General features: G+C 44.0%; 1 protein-coding gene across 1 annotated transcript in view; it reads right to left on the bottom strand.

Annotated features, from left to right (window-relative positions):
- MAML2 (mastermind like transcriptional coactivator 2) overlaps window positions 1-16,979 on the bottom strand; it is a 213,572-nt gene that overhangs the window by 53,684 nt on the left and 142,909 nt on the right. Inside the window, exon 2 of the mRNA XM_083821031.1 lies at window positions 13,560-15,011. Within this exon, the coding sequence (XP_083677157.1) occupies window positions 13,560-15,011 (1,452 nt within the window). The remainder of the gene's footprint in view (window positions 1-13,559; window positions 15,012-16,979) is intronic.

Genomic DNA, 16,979 nt, shown 5'->3' with positions numbered 1-16,979 from the left:
CCCCCTGACAAAGAGTCCCTCCCCAGCTTTCCTGTAGCCCCCTTTAGGTACTGGCCGGCCGCTGTGAGGTCTCCCCGGAGCCTTCTCTTCTCCGGGCTGAACAACCCCAACTCCCTCAGCCTGCCTTCACAGGAGAGGTGCTCCAGCCCCTTGATAATTTTTGTGGTCCTGGACTTGTTCTAATACTTCCATGTCCTTCTTGTGCTCGGGGCCCCAGAGCTGAACACAGGGCTCCAGGTGGAGAGTTGTGAGACTCCAGGTGGTCTCACAAGAGCAGAGCAGAGGGGGACAATCCCCTCCCTCACCCTGCTGGCCACACTGCTTTTGACGCAGCCTAGGACACGGTTGGCTTTCTGGGCTGCAAGCACACATTGCTGGCTCATGTCGAGCTTCTCATCCACCAACACCCCCAGGTCTTTCTCCTCAAAGCTGCTCTCAATCCATTCTCTGCCCAGCCTGTATTTGCGCTTGGGATTGTCCCGACTCAGACGCAGGACCTTGCACTTCGCCTTGTTTAATCTCATGAGGTTTGCACAGGCCCACCTCTCAGGCCTGTCCAGGTCCATCTGGATGGCATCCCTTCCCTTCAGTCTGTCAACTGCACCACACAGCTTGGTGTAATCCACAAACCTGCTGAGGGTGCAGTCAATTTCACTGTCCATGTCACCGACAAAGATGTTACATAATACTGGTCCCAATACTGACCCCTGAGGAAAACCACGTGTTACTGATCTCCACTTGGACACTGAAACATTGATCACAACTCTTTGAGTGCAATCATCCAGCCAGTTCCTTACCCACTGAGTGGTCCATCCATCAAATCCATCTCTCTCCAATTTAGAGACAAGAATATAGGGGACAGTGTCAAATGCTTTGCACAAGTCCAGTAGAAGATGTCAGTTTCTCTTCCCTTATCAACCAGTGCTGTAACCCCATGGTAGAAGGCCACCAGATTTCTCAGGCATGATCTTCCCTTGGTGAAGCCATGTTGGCTGTCACCAGTCACCTCCTTATTTTCCATGTGATGTGTTTTCTAATGTTTCAAAATGTGTTTTCTAATGTTTCGACTTCACCAGTTGCATTAGAAAAAAACGTTCATCTCACTTTCTCCATTTCCAACCTTTACAGAACAGTCAGTAGTTACTCACTTAACAGAAGCTTTATGGATGAATTACTGTGTAGAAAACAATTTGCATATATTACATAATTTCATTACTTCTGTTATCACTACTGTCTCAGTGTTCCTGCTGATATTTATGTGTGAATTTAATTTAGTTTATATTTTGCTTGTAGCATTTGTGTGGCTAAAATAACACAAAATCTGGGCATTCTGCATAATTTCTATTCACTAGCATTTATAGAATAATTCCAGCTCCTGCATTGTTTTGTTGCTGCAAGAAGACCAGAGATGTAAGAAGAATTTGGGAGAAACACAACAAAGGCTACCCACAGGGATTTCTGACTCCAAGTATTCACCATGCAGAATGCAAGAGACCAAGGTGGAGGCACCTTGAAAATGCTGCTCGAGACGATGCAGGACAGCACCCCTTTGCTTGTTTCTTGCCCTGAAAGTAACATACTACTCTGTTGTTCAGATCCACAAGCTCAAATGCAAATATCAAGATAAAGTTATCTAATTAGTAGCCTCACAATTGCCTCTGGGTTTTGTATGTTGTTTTTGTCAGGCTTGGTTTTCTGCTGTGGTCTCCTCTGTTTGGAAGACTAAAATGAAGGTGATTAAAATGATTCATTAACATTGCGCCCCTTGGAGCAAACAGTCCAAATATTTCTGTATTCCCTGGTATTAAGTGCAGTGATCTTCACACAAATGTCCAAAGGTCTTTTAGACTTTTTAATTTTTTCCACAGCTTGACTTTAATTAATGATTCATGTGCAAATTCATATACAATTAGTGTGCTAGCAGTCTAGCTTTCGATTTGCTTTGGGCTCTTTGAGAGGAAGAGAGGAAAAATATGCTCGGAGCTCATAACAACAGTAGACCATATATTTGAATGAATGTTACAATTAAATGTCTGTAAATCTGTCTGGTGTGTGTAGCCATGTCAGTTACTCAACTTTCCTTAGTAGTTGCCCACACAGCTCCCCGCCTGGTTCCTTCAAGGAAAGGCCCACATGAGGCCCCAGGTAGAAAACTGTACTGCATCTGTGCTAGGAAAGAGGAGAAAGGGATCCCATTTTTTAAACTGAGTGCCTTTCTATCACATTTTTACTAAATTTTATCTTTAAGCAGTTAGTTTTTTGGCCACCCGCACTCTCCTTGGAAAAGGCAAACAATTTCTCTATTTGCTGGGAATGCACTTCTGATTTCCAGCCTAAATTTACTTATGGCCAGTTTCAAAGGTGGTTACTAGGTGCACCGGTTGGAAAACTTGTCAGAAGAAAAACAGGGGTGGAAATGTTAAAGCTATATGTTTTTTGGACTGACATTCTCTAGAGCTGCATAAATAATTTGGCTATGGACACCTAAGTCCTACTGTGTAGCTTTAAAAAGCTCCAGCTTAATGGGGAGATGAATGATTCTATCTCCACAAACCACAGACCAAATTTCATTAGTATTTTCAGGTGGTGAGCCCAATGCGCCAGAAAGCATTTCAGACAGGATTAAAAATCTGAAGAGGCTTTTTTTTTTAAAAAAAAAAAAAAAGTAGCATGTATATGGCTATGGAAAACCCTTCCGAAGAACTGCCACAGTGCTTCCTGGGGCCCCAGCTCCATCTGGCTTGGGCCCAGAGAGAAGTGCTGCTTCTGAAAAAGGCTGCCCTTGATAATACTTTGAATATGAAACAAGATTTTGGTAACACAGCTGCACTTAGCACATGAAGTAGATTTCATGTTTACCAAAGAGGCCTGTAATTTGTGGACTGAGAGTTATTTTCTTCTTTTAAAAATAAAACTCAGCAGCGAAAACCCTACATGAAGAAGGGAAGATGCCAAAATCAAGGCCTGTGGCGTGTTTGGGTCTCCTGCATCTGAATGTGACAGATACTTCTGTTTTCTTGCTCTGTTCAGCAGCCTGCGTGGCTGTGAGATGTTTCTCCATGGTGTTTCAGCTCCCAGAGTCAGGTGCTGAAGAGGAACCAGGGCTGAGAAGGGGCAGTCACTGGGACAGAAGTACAAAAGGAGGGCTGTGGGGTTAGAAGGAATGATAAAGACGAGAGGGAGACAGGAAAGGAGGACTCTGCGTGCTTATTGCACTGCGCAAGGGACAAAACTGAAGAGGAATTTGGGTTTCAAGTACCTTTAGCAAAGACAAAAAAGCCAAAATGTATACTATTGGTAGGAACATGTCGGTGAAACAAGGGAGCTGGTCATACAAACAGCTTGTTCTATGGAAAGAAAAGAAAGTCGAGAAACTCAGGGAAAGTACAACAGCTATGACTGGAAATGAGACACCCAGATTGTTTTGAATTTGCTCAGTCTGAGCTGTGGCTCAGTCAATGTAGCAGATAAACAGTTAATGCAGCCATCAAAGAACAAATGCAACAATCAAAAACCAACAGGAAAAGGCCATCACTTGCCATAACGTGAGCAAAACTACTGCGCTGAACCTCCTCCCTGCTGGCAAGTGGTAACACCAGATAAAAGCAAGGGGAAAAAAGAAATATTTTGCAAAAATCCTCCCTGCTCCAAACATGTTTCTTCCTGTTGGAACTTTTTGAAGTCCGATATTATTGTTTAGTCAGGTTTGTTCACAGGAAAAACGAGAATGATGGAGCTGAAGAAAGACTCAATTTCTAACCCATTAAACGTTCTTAAGATTGTCTTTAGAGCTTACGGCTCTGATAAGTAACAAGGCCAATAGACTGCTATAGGGAGAAAAAGCTGGAGAAAGAGACAGAGGCCGGCTCACGCACATCTTACTTGGCATGCTGTGGAAAGGGTTAAAAGTGGTCAGTTCATCACTCTGCTGTGTGGTGCCTTGGAAGTTTTCACAACACCAGATGTGTGAAAAAAAAAAAGAAGAAAGAAAGAAAAGCGAATGCTTGTAGACATCCTGGTGCCCTGGAAGCAGTTAAATTAACACCCAGCAGGGACAAATTTGCAGCTTTGGGAACAAGCTTAAAGTTAGTCTGTTTTCATTCCTGGAGCGAATTTGCAAGTGTATGACAGTGAAGTATAGCCTGGGAAGGAGCAGACAGCTTTGGACTAAGGATGGATAGCCAGAACTCACTCCCACCCTCCCTCTTCCCACTCTGTTTTGCACTCAGGCTGTGAAGTTCTCAATATTTCTGCTAATCCCTATGGTTTCCCATGTCTTTTACCAGTTCTAGGAGGAAAAGAAGCCATTCTTCTTCTTCTTTTTCTTTTTTTCTCCACTATAGCTGAAACCAGAAAAAGCTGGAGTCACCCCAGCAAAGCCTGCTTTAGCTGGGATTGCAGCTTAGAGTTATTTGGAGAAATCTAGTTCTGCAATGGATAAAGCTGGATGCTCTTCTAACCAGAACCAAAGCACTAAATCCTTTAGTCATTCATCATTCACTTGGAGTCAGGCTGTGGCCCAGCTTGCAACCACTACAAATTATAGAAAGGTCTGGAAAAAGACAAGATTGTGCGAGTACATCTAACCCAGCTTCACAGAATTGCAGAGAGCCCTCACAGTCTCTCTCTTCCTCTTACAGGTTGCAGAACAAACTGGCTCCTCCACAGGAATAGGCTTTTTTTTTTTATTTTTCACGCTTTGGTCATTGCAAGTATTGTGATATAAGTCGATCACAGGGAACCTTTCCTTCACGGTGGACTATCCAGCTTCCTAAAAAGGCCCAAGAGGACCATTGAATCTGCACCCTTCTTCCTGTGCATCTTTTGCAAGACAGGAAGAAAACACCACGTTGGTGGTTCAATGGCTCCAGTTTCATCTGGGGGTGCTACAAGAGCTGTAGGGTCAAATGGAGGAAGAACCAGAGAACAGATGTGTTCATTTTTCCTAGTGGGACAAATATGCTGGTTCTTCTGTATCTCTGATTGGTGGAGACTTGCAGGATGAATAGCACGGGCTGAAATAGGCAGTGTATCCTTTCAGCTGGCAGTTTGAAGGGCTCTGAGAGAAGCATTTCTGGAAAGCTGCATTTCTTGCCCTGTGCTGACGACTTCTTGCAGACACTTTGGGAACTAATAGACGACAGGCCCCTTATGCCCCTTTACTAGTTCCTGCCACAGGATACAGAAATAGGTATTTTTTAAGAGTTACCAGTCTTCCCCATTTCTTCTTCGCAAGTTTGTTCCCTGTGCACCAACAGTTCCCATCCTGCTCCCTTTCCTCCCACGCTATTTCCCACCCTCGAGTCCCCCTTCCCACCTCTGAACCCAGACTCACTCCTGGCTTCCCCCTCCTGAGCCCCAAAAGGGGCTTTCGTAGCAGCCCAGCTCACGGGAGCAGCGGGTAGCCTCTAGCTGGGCCTAGGGCTGCCAGCTCTGGGGGCTTGGGCCAGCCGGTGGTGCTCTGGGGTCCAGGCTGAGCACCCACCACCGACTCGCTCTCCTCCCACCCTGCCCCAGGAGACGCCCAGCCAAACTGCCCCTTGCCTCCAGCGCCGGGCAATGTCATGTTTCAGGCTGTAGTCAGGGCTTCCAGCGACATGTCGTCATGCCGTTCAGCGCACCGTGAGTTCAGTCTGCTCATTTCTTTCAGCAGCAGGGCTGGACTCAGGGAAGTGAGAGTCTCCTGCAGCGAGTTTGTGCCTCATGGATGTGTGCAGCTTAAGTACTCTGAACTGCACCTTCCTCACTGGCTACGTAGGAAGGTTAGGGGATTAACATTAAATACAGAGAAGTGATATGAAGGAGAGGGATAAATATCCCCCTTTTACCTGTTTTCTGCATTTTCTACTGACTCTCAATATGCTGTGGACTTCAAATAATTCTTCACCTCTTCCCACAAAATCAGAAAACCATTAAACTCACATGTTTCCACAGCTATGTCAAGACTAAGTATTACTATTAAAAGACTCTCTGAAAGCCATTTGGCTTTTCAGAGGAACCAAGTGTTGGCAGCACTCAGCCTCCTTCTGAATTCCAGCTGGGGCTTGACATAACAGAGGCTCGTCAGAGGGGATGGAGAAATGAGGACTCTGAAGAGATGACAGACACTCAACATGGTTGGCCTGTTCAACATGCAAAGGGTGATGTGAGGCTACCCTCGAGGCCCCATTCCTTTCTCGTGCATGTGAGGTAAGCAGAACCTCGAGAACAGCCAGAATATGTCCACAGATGTCTCACAGGTCCTTTGGAGAGTTAGCAAGCTGCCGGGTTCACCTCAGTGGGCTGTCCACAGGTGCGATGGGGAAAAGAAGCATCAAACTGTTCTCAGTGCTCCAGCGGTCTCCTCTGGGGGATTGTGCAGGCTGCGAAGGCTGAGAGCTGGGGATGCTGGGTCAGTAAGGAAGGATCTCAGAGCAGGAGGCAAGGGGCAGAGGGCAGGCAGGTCAAGATGAGCAGTGGTGGGGTCAGGGATTGTCCTAGGACACGGCAACAGTGTCTCCGAGACTGACTTTTGCTCTGGTTCAACATCAGACTCAGTGAATTTCTGTGTGATGGTAAATGTGTTACTTACGTCCCTATCTCACAGCTCGTGGGTGGCTTGTAATGGCTTTGGGTGAGATCTTCCTTCTCTCTTTCCCTAAATATATAATAATATATAAAATGTAGAGTAACATTTCCTTCCTCTCAAGCTTTGTCTGGCTTGCTTTTTCAGATTATAAATTCTTCAGGGCAAAAGCTGTCTCTTACATTGTATGTGTACGTTATCAGAAACAGGCATGCAGCAAATGAAGCAGGCAGATGGTTCTGGATTAGTTCTGTTGGAGCATCTGGCCGATTTTCTGGATCTGAATCACATACAAATGGTAAATTCACCCATGAAAACTCATATTAAAGGAACATTACTAGGTCTGTTGCTGTCTTAATGACAGTCATCTGTGGCCTGGGGTAGGTCTCCACCATAAAAGCACCAGCAGTAAAAGTGGCGGAATGAAGAAACAAATATTTGCCACTAGAATATTGCTTCATTTTGAACCCCTAGAGAGGCAAATTACTGGGACTTGTTCTTGAAGACTTCAGGGAATTAAAATAATAGAAAGACTCTAGGGAGAGAAATAAGAGCTAGGTCTTGTTAATTTTTTTTTTGTTCCTTGACTTCTTGAGGTATTCATAAATTGCCTACGAATGAGCAAAAACTTACAGGAAAGGGGTTTTCACCATGCCAGCTCCCAATGGCTGTGGAATTATATTGTTTTTTCCAGACTGCCTTTCCAAAATCCCTGCAGGAAGTTGACTCAGGGCTTGACTCCAGCCTTGGATGCACAACATGGCAATGGCAGAAATCTTCACTTCAACCAGGTAACGTGCCTTCACAGATATCCCAGCTTCACTGATAAGATCATGGGTCAACACAGACTAACTTGCCTTGTAGCAGAGAGCCAGACCCGAAACATCCTTGGTTCTTTGCCTCCCATTGCATCACCACAGCTTCTTACCCCAATCTTGCCTTGTTACCTCTCCTTTCCAGTTAATCCCATAAACACAAACTCATGTCCTGTTTTTGGTGTTGGTTCCCTACTTTACCCTACTATACCAGGCCTATAAACTGCAAACTCTGCCACCAGCACTGTGGATCTTCTCACCTGCCCTTTCCTCCTTGCAGCCCCTACATCTTCTCTTAGGTACGCACCAGGCACCTTGGGTGTCCCTCTGCTTCCCCACGTTTTCCCATGGCTTCAAGGTGGCAGTGGAGTAAAATCAGAGGACTGAAGCACACAGCACTCTTGCTGAACCTTGTTTTTCCCCACAGCCAGGACAAATGACTGGCCCACAAAGTACCTCCTGGATCACCGCAGACCTCAAACAAACATCTGTAGAGGTGCAGGTGGCTAGAAGCTGATATCCTTCAAATTCCTTCTGTGAAACTCATCTTTTACTTGGTTCTTACAGAAGCCAGATCAAAACTGTCCCTTTGAGACAGGTGCCATTTTTAAACCATTTCTACAGTTCTTAGAGAATGACATTTTGTCCTGTCAGTGGACCTCCCAGGCAATTTCACAAAGCTAATAAATAATAAGACTTCAAGCGTGCTGACATTAGCACAGAACACATCCAGGCAAGTGCAATGATGTTTTGTATTGGTATCTTCACGGAGGTACCTTCCAAAAGCAGCCCAAATGAGACTACAGGGACTATCTCAGCTATGTCCCAAATCCATGAACCCAGAAGCATTTGACCTAAGTGGCTAATATTCTACCATTCTAGTAGCATAAATAGTTTATGAAAAGAGTTCAAGAAAGCTTATGAAGCTGGCAATGTCACCGAGCCTTTGAATTATAATGTCCTCAGGGAATGACCATCCACAGTGTGATTGTCTATATATATGATTTAGTAAACAGAGTGAATTATATAAGGCACCAGCAAGACACCAACACAACTGTCCACTATGGCAATACAGAAACCTTTGACATTTTCTTTCTGGTTTTGTGTTCATAAATCAGTTATGACCATTCAATCGACGGTAGTTATGAGGACGTCCTCAAGTTTTTATTCAGAATATTTAATTCAGAAGCCCTTGCATGAAGGAATGCAACCAAAATGGAGCTATCAAGAAAAGCTCTCATCCAAACACTATTTTTATAGTGAGCATTGCAAGAAAGGTCACATTGTTATTTCCTTACACTGTGGAACGGTTTCTATTATTGCAGATTCCAAAAGCTTGGAAATCATTGTTATTTATGATCTCAGTCACATTTAAGTCCTGGTTTGTACCAATTACCACAAGCCACTCTAGTTTTTCTCTCTTCATTTAACAAATATTTGCAAAATAATTCATTCACACTTGAAAACAGAGAGGTTGCCTCACCAAAATGTGCTCCTCTCTTCTTCTTCAGTGGTAAACACAAAGGTCTAGGAAAATACTGTTTTGATATGAATCATCCTAAGAAGCCACATTTTCTTTGAGAGATTGCAGAGGCTAAACTAGAGGTGTAAGTAATCGCTCAGCAGTGAACGATAAAAAAAGTTTTTCTAGCTGCATTTTCAAAGAAACCATGAGATCTTTTGCTCTTGGTGCCTCTTCCTTGCATAGCACTCTAACAATCTGACAGTTTAACATACACTTCTCATGAAATCTGTATGGTGCCTACGCTTTAAAGAAGGCCACATCCTGCTGCTTACTACGCTGCTGTAAGTCCAATTATGCTCTCCCAAAATAAATGAAATTACCCTGGGTGCACACTGGAGAAAATCTCCGCAGAGCTGCCAGGTTCGTTAAACTACCATCTCCACCCCTTGGAGACACTGAAGAGCAACGCATACATATCAGTTAAGCATTGATTTTCTGAGCTGCATCGTGGCCCCTCTCCAGCCAGATGTGCCCATGTCGTGTCCCTGGGGCATGGAGCATCTGAAAGGACATTGGCCACATGCTGCAAAATACAAAGTCTCACCTTAGGAGTGCATCAGGCAAGAGGCACATACGGGTCACTCGTGCCTGGGGCAGGTAACAGAGGAGATATTTTTAGGTATTCTATAGGAAGGGAGAATGGTTGGATTTAAAAGGAGCCTGTTAAGATCTGGTGAAGAAAATGATCTAAGGTAGACCCCAGTTAGGGAAAGCAATGGCAAAGAAAGCCCCCAAACTGCAACTAATCACATTACCTTTCTGGGTCTTGGAGAAAAAAAAAATAAAGAGAAAAGATGATCCCATCCTCAAAGACATTATAAAGGAGTGAGGACTAACAAGGTCCTGAGCTCTCCATGGGAAAACACCGGTAACTACACGAACAACACCGGCATTTTCAGAGCCTTAAATCAAGGACCACTGGTTGTTTGCATAAAGCAGGGGCTGAAGCTCTCATGATCCCTTGTGTCCTCCTTGCCTCCAAAGCTGACACTAAATAGGGCTCTTGTGGTCCAAGGGCACATGGCCACAAGTACCACATGGAGTGGCCTTGCTTCATTAGGGTTCCTCTTCTCATGAGCTCAGCCTTCTTTTCTCCCCGCCTTTGAGTGAGTGAATTTGAATAAAAATATTGGAAAAAAACTCATCTTGAAACCTCTGAGTTTAATTTGGCTTTAGTACGAAAACAGAAGGGTATGAATAATATTTATAATATTTTATTTAGCAGATATTGGCTTCTTTTTTTTAACTTCTTGATAGAAGACTGATGGAACGTATTGAATGAGTCATATGAGTGACCAAAAACTTTAAAAATATGTGCAGAATTTCTCAGACTACTTAAAAACACCAAGCTGTTTGTTCAAAAACCTTATGTCTTATTCCAGAAGCATCTTTCATTTCTCTGTTTCTTCACAGAGAGAAAGATTTCAAACTTCTCCCCAAGTCCAGTTACAGATTTCCCCCACATCAGTCCAGGTTCTGGATAAGTATCGCAAACCCCATTTAACCTGTGCAGAATTTGGAGCTTTTAATTATTCCCTAAACAGTGTTGAACCTGTACAAGTTTTTTCTTGCCTGTGCATATGTTACATCCTGACAGACAATGGAAAGGTGAACCTTTCCCACAACAATGGAGAACAAAACTGAGAAGCAAACCAAACTTTCATTCAATTCAACCTTCTTCCAGGAAACCAAGATGATTTCCATCATTTTTACGACTTTTCCCTAGAGGCAAAAGACATCTAATTAGCAAATCACACTACAAGTTTGTTCCAATTTGACACAAAGTGAATGTGACAGGCAGAGAAATTATAACTCCTGCATTTCCAGTTAGCAAGCCGGGGCTGATCAAGTGAAGTTCAAATGCTTTGGGGGGATCTTAAAGCCTGGGGAGTAAAAATCCAGAGAGTGAGGTGGTTCCGCTAAAAATGTGAGTTTATAGTGTCCCATTCAGTGTTATCTAATGGCAATGTCACAGCAGCTATTTATGAATGCACTTGCAATTCCAGCTACAAAGCATTTCAGCCAGTTCTGAGATGGTCCTTATCGTTCACATCTATAATGAGTTTAGGATCGAAGGAGGAGTTGAACAATATCTAGCAGAATCAAACCTTGATTCCTCATGAAAAGAATAGGGCATGAGTAAAATATATATTAATCATGAAGTTAATTAGTAAATGCTGGTAATTAATCATGGATCACTGTTAATGATCATTAGAAATCCTCAGAGGTGGAAGATGATTCTCCAGGAGAGAAGACCATGTAGCCTAAATGAGGTGATGTCCCCAGTGCTAAGATCAACAGGAATTGACCCATGAGCTCGTTTTGAGCTTCATGATCTTTATTGGAATATAATGCTGGGGTGTCTCCTCCCACTCCGATTTAATATTCAGGATGAACCTGTGGGGACAAGCAGCCCTGACCAAAGGGTTGATGAGCTCTTGCGTCTGTGCAGACAGGCCCTAAAGTTGTTCACAGAACTCATAAATATTGCCAGCTGAGCAATTATATTCAAAATGATCCTAAATCCTGTAATTTTATGGACCAAGTTTATGCAGTTGTCAGTATTATTCTGGCAGCTACAGAATACTCTACTGAGAGAGACCTACCTGATTTTCTGAATTTCAGCAGAACTTGAGAACAACTGGTTAGGAAGGAACTTTACAAATCCACTTACTTCTCTAGAGCACAGAAACAACAGCATTCTTGCTGTGAAAGCCCTGTAACCTGTGCCTACAAAAGTACACTTCTCAGCTGTGCCACGGGTCAGATAGCCACATCCCGCGGACAAAACTGTGGGCCAGGTGATGCTAGACTTTGGAAAGCTTCTTGCAGAAGTCTGTGACGATAGGCAAAACTCCTTCCTTGGTGTAATACCTAAAGCTTGGCAGTTAGCAAAATTCATTTAGGAAAAGTTTCCTAAACCAAAAAAATCTTGTAGCTGTGCAGGTGATAGATCCCACTACACTCCTGATAAATTTGGAAACCACTGCCATGGCCATGTTGTCTGTAACCATCTTGTTGGCTTGCCTCCCTCAGCAGCAGCCCAAGAGGGCACAGAACAGGGAGCTAACATTGCCTTGGGCAGCGTTACTCTCAATGTTTTTATTCCTTTCCAGAATGTGACCTTGCATGTTTTTTTTTTTTTTTTTTTCAGAAAAACAGGAGGGTTTGCAGGAGTCCTGCCTGTCTCCCCTGTACTGACAGATTGCTGGAAGCTTCATCATGGCTGAATGAAGGAACTGCTAAAATTCATCTGCCTGCCAGTCTATTAAGAGAATGGGGAAATGTGCCTGAGAAGTGAGCACACAGTGGCTGAATAAGGAGAGCAACAGCCAGCAGAGTCCCTGTAAAACAGCAAAGCTGTGCTTGCTTGCTGCTTGCTGTTAATCCTCCGGCATCTTCAAACAAAGCAACTCCTCCTCACCCAGTCTGCCTAAATGTTTCACCTGGTGCCTCTTACCAAGGGATCCTCTGTTGGAAAAAGTCATGGTAAGGTGGCCAGCGAGTTTAAAGGAGTTAAAAGGAGAAAGGTTTCCATGTGTACAACTATATTTACTTTATCTCAAAAACTCATACTGTTCGCCCAAACAGGTTGGCCAAGATATGCCAGTTATGAACGATTCACTCACTGTGCTGCTTCTCAATGACTTTATGGAAAATTTAGGGTTTCACTTTCTCAGTAGTTTCTTATAGCTCTTTCTCATATAGAAGAAATTCATGAGCAATCTCTACATCTGTATTACCTTTCCATATCTTCAAATGCTATGAACCCACCAGAACTCCTCAGAATGGTTTAAACATCCCAATATCAAATGCGCGTTTTACCTGTTTTGCATGTGGTTTCCAGTTTCGGGGGTACAGTGAGGTTACATGTTTGAACTTCAATTGACAGGTCTGAAACATGGGATTTTGGTGCATGGTGACTTGGCAGAGCGTAACTGAGCTATAATAACTGATCATGTCAAAGCAATGTCTCATGATAAAACAGTGGGAGCTGGCCATGTGGTATATAATTGTAGATGTATCCGTGGAAGCCTTCACCTTCATATCTAAGCATGTATTTTATGCAGAGAATATTCCCAGAAGTGTGATGGGTGTTTATAAAGCTCACAGATAAGTCTTAGTTTTTTTCTTTGCCAAACAGATAACAAATGTGCAAACAGTATTTTTGTCATGTCAGTCAAACGATATCTAAAAACAGAATTTCCTAACCCTGCCTCCCTGAGGAAATCGATGACATAAAAATTAACATTGTAAAATGCATTCTTTAAGATAACACAGGAATTCATTACAATTGTGCCGTTCAAAAGAACCAAAAATTTTGGAAGCTAGGAAACTTAGACAGGAGTCCAGTTACATCTGCCCTACTATCTCACCTTTCTGACAAGTATCTACATAATATATAGCAGTGACATATTCACTCTTGCTCTAAGAAAAAAATATAAGTTCTGAGCATGTCTTTCTTGAAATTCTTACAAATGTGCATTTGTGATACACCTGAATAGGCACTAAACAGGCCATCAGTAGCTCTGATGAAGTATGTCCTGAGGTCATTACACACCAGTACGCATCTCCTGGAGGAATGAGGCCAGGCTGGAAAACCCTTTTTACCACTCAGACCAGAATGTAACAAAGAAGGAAGAATTTGCCTTACCTGTCTATGCTGCTGAGAGACTGGATACTGCAAACCTGAGATTTGCTGGCTTTGCTGAATTTTCTGAAGCATCATTTTTTGCTGCATTGCTAGGGGTACATTGGGTGGCCTTTGAAGAGACTGGTTTGGGAGAGGCTGAGCAGGTTGCGGCTGTGGCTGTTGTTGCTGCTGCGGCTGTTGCACTGGGGCTGAGCTCTGTGACTGCTGCGTGTAGTGCAGAAGGGCAGGCTTGCTTTGGGAACCCAAAACTGAAGGCATCTGCTGGTTTGTTTGCTCTGAGTTAAAGTGAAACAAAGGCTTTGTGTTGCCATGATGCTGCTCTAGTGGTGGCTGAGCACTGTTGATAAAGTTTCTGTTGAGGTCCTGAGGCTTCTGTTGCATGATTATGTCCATGGGATTGCTCTGGGGAGTGGTTGGCTTATAAACATAGTTATTCATCCCTTTGGACTGGTTTCCATTCACGGGCACCCCAAGCATTGCTGAGCTTTGTGGGCTGAACTGCTGCTGGCGAAAAGAAGGACTGGGGATTTTCTCTTGCACAAAGGGTCCGGGGGAAGGACCTGACGGAGACAAGGTGGACCAGTTGGCTGTCTGGTTCTGCTGCTGCTGTTGCTGCTGAATCAAGGCATGCTGCTGACGGTTGGCTGCGATCTGCTTGAGTTGCTGTGCGTGAGAAACCTCCTGCCAGTTAGGCAATGGCCGACTGGATGCAGTAGAGACCTGCGACACCTGTGTTTGATTCTGAGGCACCGAAGGAATGGGTGAGGAGGTGGACATGGCAGCAGTGGCCATAGTGAAGGCTGGACCTGTAGAAGAAGGCCTCATCTGTGGGGAACCCACAGAAGCCTGGTTCATGCCTGGTGCGTATTCGCTCTTAATTACCATCTTATCCATCTGCAGAGATCTCACAGGGCCCCTCTGGCTTTGCTGCCCAAGGTCAATGTTGAACGGTTCATCTTGCTTTATTGTGGCATTTATCATATTCTCTAGCTCAAGATCACTCATTGGTGGCACTGATATGTTAGTCAGTTCATTAAATAGTTCCTGAAGCTCTGGATCCATCATTTGTTCTCCTGAGTCTTCCCCATATCTGTTAGGGAACATGCTCTCATGGGACATCTGGCCATCTAAGTGTTTGCTGCAGGACATTGTTTCTCCTGGTTCTTTCTTTACCTCTTTCAAAGTCATATTAAACATGCCATTCCCACTAGCATGTGCGTTGTTTGCTAGATTACTGGTCTTTCTTTGTGATCCTTGCCCCACAGGCATAGTTCCAGACATTGACTGGCTTTGGCAATTGTTAGCATGATGTCCACCTTGTCCCATTGGGATATTATCACCCACTCTTAACCTCTTAATATCAAGGAAAGAGTTGTCCGAAACACCATTTGGCCTCTTGTTGTTGACAGGTGACAGATTTACCACCAGCTTTCTCTTCAAGGAGCCTTGGAGCTGAAGGAAGCAGAGACAAAAAATAATAATCGTTAGATGACAACTGAAGAAAGAAGCTATAGTATATCTATCTGGTGCTTATAGAAGGATCTTGCAAGTCAACAGGCAAGTAAGCACTGCACAGCACAGAAAGCTATTCTGGGCAGCACAGGTCAGTGAAAACAGTCAATGAAATTGTACAGAACTGTAGGGAAATACGTGAGTGAGACATCCCCCTGTCACCGCCATCCCTGTCTTTATAGCCACCAGCAGTTTTTGGGCATCACTGCCTCCTGTTGACCAGAAGTCCCACCTTCCTTGTGGGTGTGAGTGGAGGGAGGTGGCCAGAGCTGTAGCTGGCAAAGCCAAGGGCATATCCATCCCAGATTTGCTCCTGTCTATCTATGCCAGACAGATCTGGTGTATTTTCAGACAGCAGAGACTAATGCAGCCATGAAATCCTCCCGTGTGTCTACCCAATACTGCAGGATTTCACTGTAATGATTTTGGTTCATGATCCAAAAGATCATGTTTGGACAGCGGAGTCCAAAGGTCCTAGGAGATATTTTAATGGCACAAGTGAGAGCTAGCCATCCTGATCTCACACAGCTTTATAATGACCAGAGATCGGTGTAGTTAAAGACATTAGATGTTAACTTGTTCAAAACTTGTAGTGAAGCCACTGGAACCATGTCAGTTTATGTCAGCCAAGGGTCTGGTCCATGATGTACTGCCGGATTATTTTCCAGATTTGTATATTCATACATTAAGCCCTAATTGTTTATGTTCTGAAACATCTGCTATAAAACACAGAGTACACGCAACACCGCTCTGAGAACGGCAAATCTACTTCCTTTTCCTTGAATATTTACAGCGATACTTTCATCTGCTCACAAACCCCGTGGGTCTGCTGAAAGAAAGGAGCTTCACAGCCCTGTCTGCCTGATCTGTATTCATCTGCCATGCTTGTACGTGCAAATTCCCACCCTGTGTACACAAAACAAAGGTGTAGTCCCACAAGCTGGAAATTTTGGATCAATATATGTATATACCCTATTTCAAATTTCAGAAAGGCAGTTCATAAAAGAATAGATCACTTTTTTTTTTTTTTTTTAAACAAACACACCTGTCAAACCTTCAGGTCTCTACATTAAGGGCAGGCACCAAGCACCAGAGACAGCAACCACGGGCGTACGCAGACCTAGCTCAGCCCACGTGCACGCTGCTGCTGCTTCAGCTGCACAGAGGTCTGTGAGCAATGTCAGGAAACTCCACAGGGAAATTCGGCTCATCTCGTGCCTGGGCAGAAGTGCAGCGACCGAGGAGAGTGCAGGACAATGTCATCTGACAAGTAACTGTGTGTACCACTGGGAAAACCGGGCCCATTACAAAGTGTGATGTCTTGGGAAACCACGATGGGCAGATGAGACACTGAGATCTCTAGTTTTGCAGTTACGTGAGGAAGGATGATTTATGAAATCTTTAGATCACATTATTTGGACCCTGCTGTTTCAGGTACCCTGTTTCATGTACCCCTGCTCTTTCAGGTCCATGGGCAGGTATTCTGTTATGGCCCCCATTCCCCTCAGCTTCAGACTTATCTACTGGTAAGAACTCTTCCCACATAACTCCATGTGTGAACACTTTTATTCTAGAGTGAATGCCACGGGTTCAATTGGAGTTGTTTTAGTTGAAGAGCTGAATTCACAAACATATTTCCTCGGTACCCATCTATCCTCCTACTGCATCAGCAGGGCACTGAGTTTACCCCTTAAAGCTAAGGCTTGTAATTCCTCTTTCTGACACTGAAAATCTCACCTCATATCTGAAGTCAAGTTCCCAGCATAGCTTTCAAATCACAGCTTCATGTTTCCGTTTTATAAGGACAGATATGTTGGTGCCTACTTGTGCAAGTCCAAGACCTTTTACCTACAAGCGTAACTAATTGTCATTAGCTGTCCTTGGGGAGGGATTTTTAGGTGGCAAAGT

Source organism: Anser anser (genome assembly GCF_964211835.1).
Source record: "Anser anser genome assembly, chromosome: 1".
NCBI classification, from domain to species: Eukaryota; Metazoa; Chordata; class Aves; order Anseriformes; family Anatidae; genus Anser; species Anser anser.
This window is presented reverse-complemented; position numbering and strand designations above follow the sequence as displayed.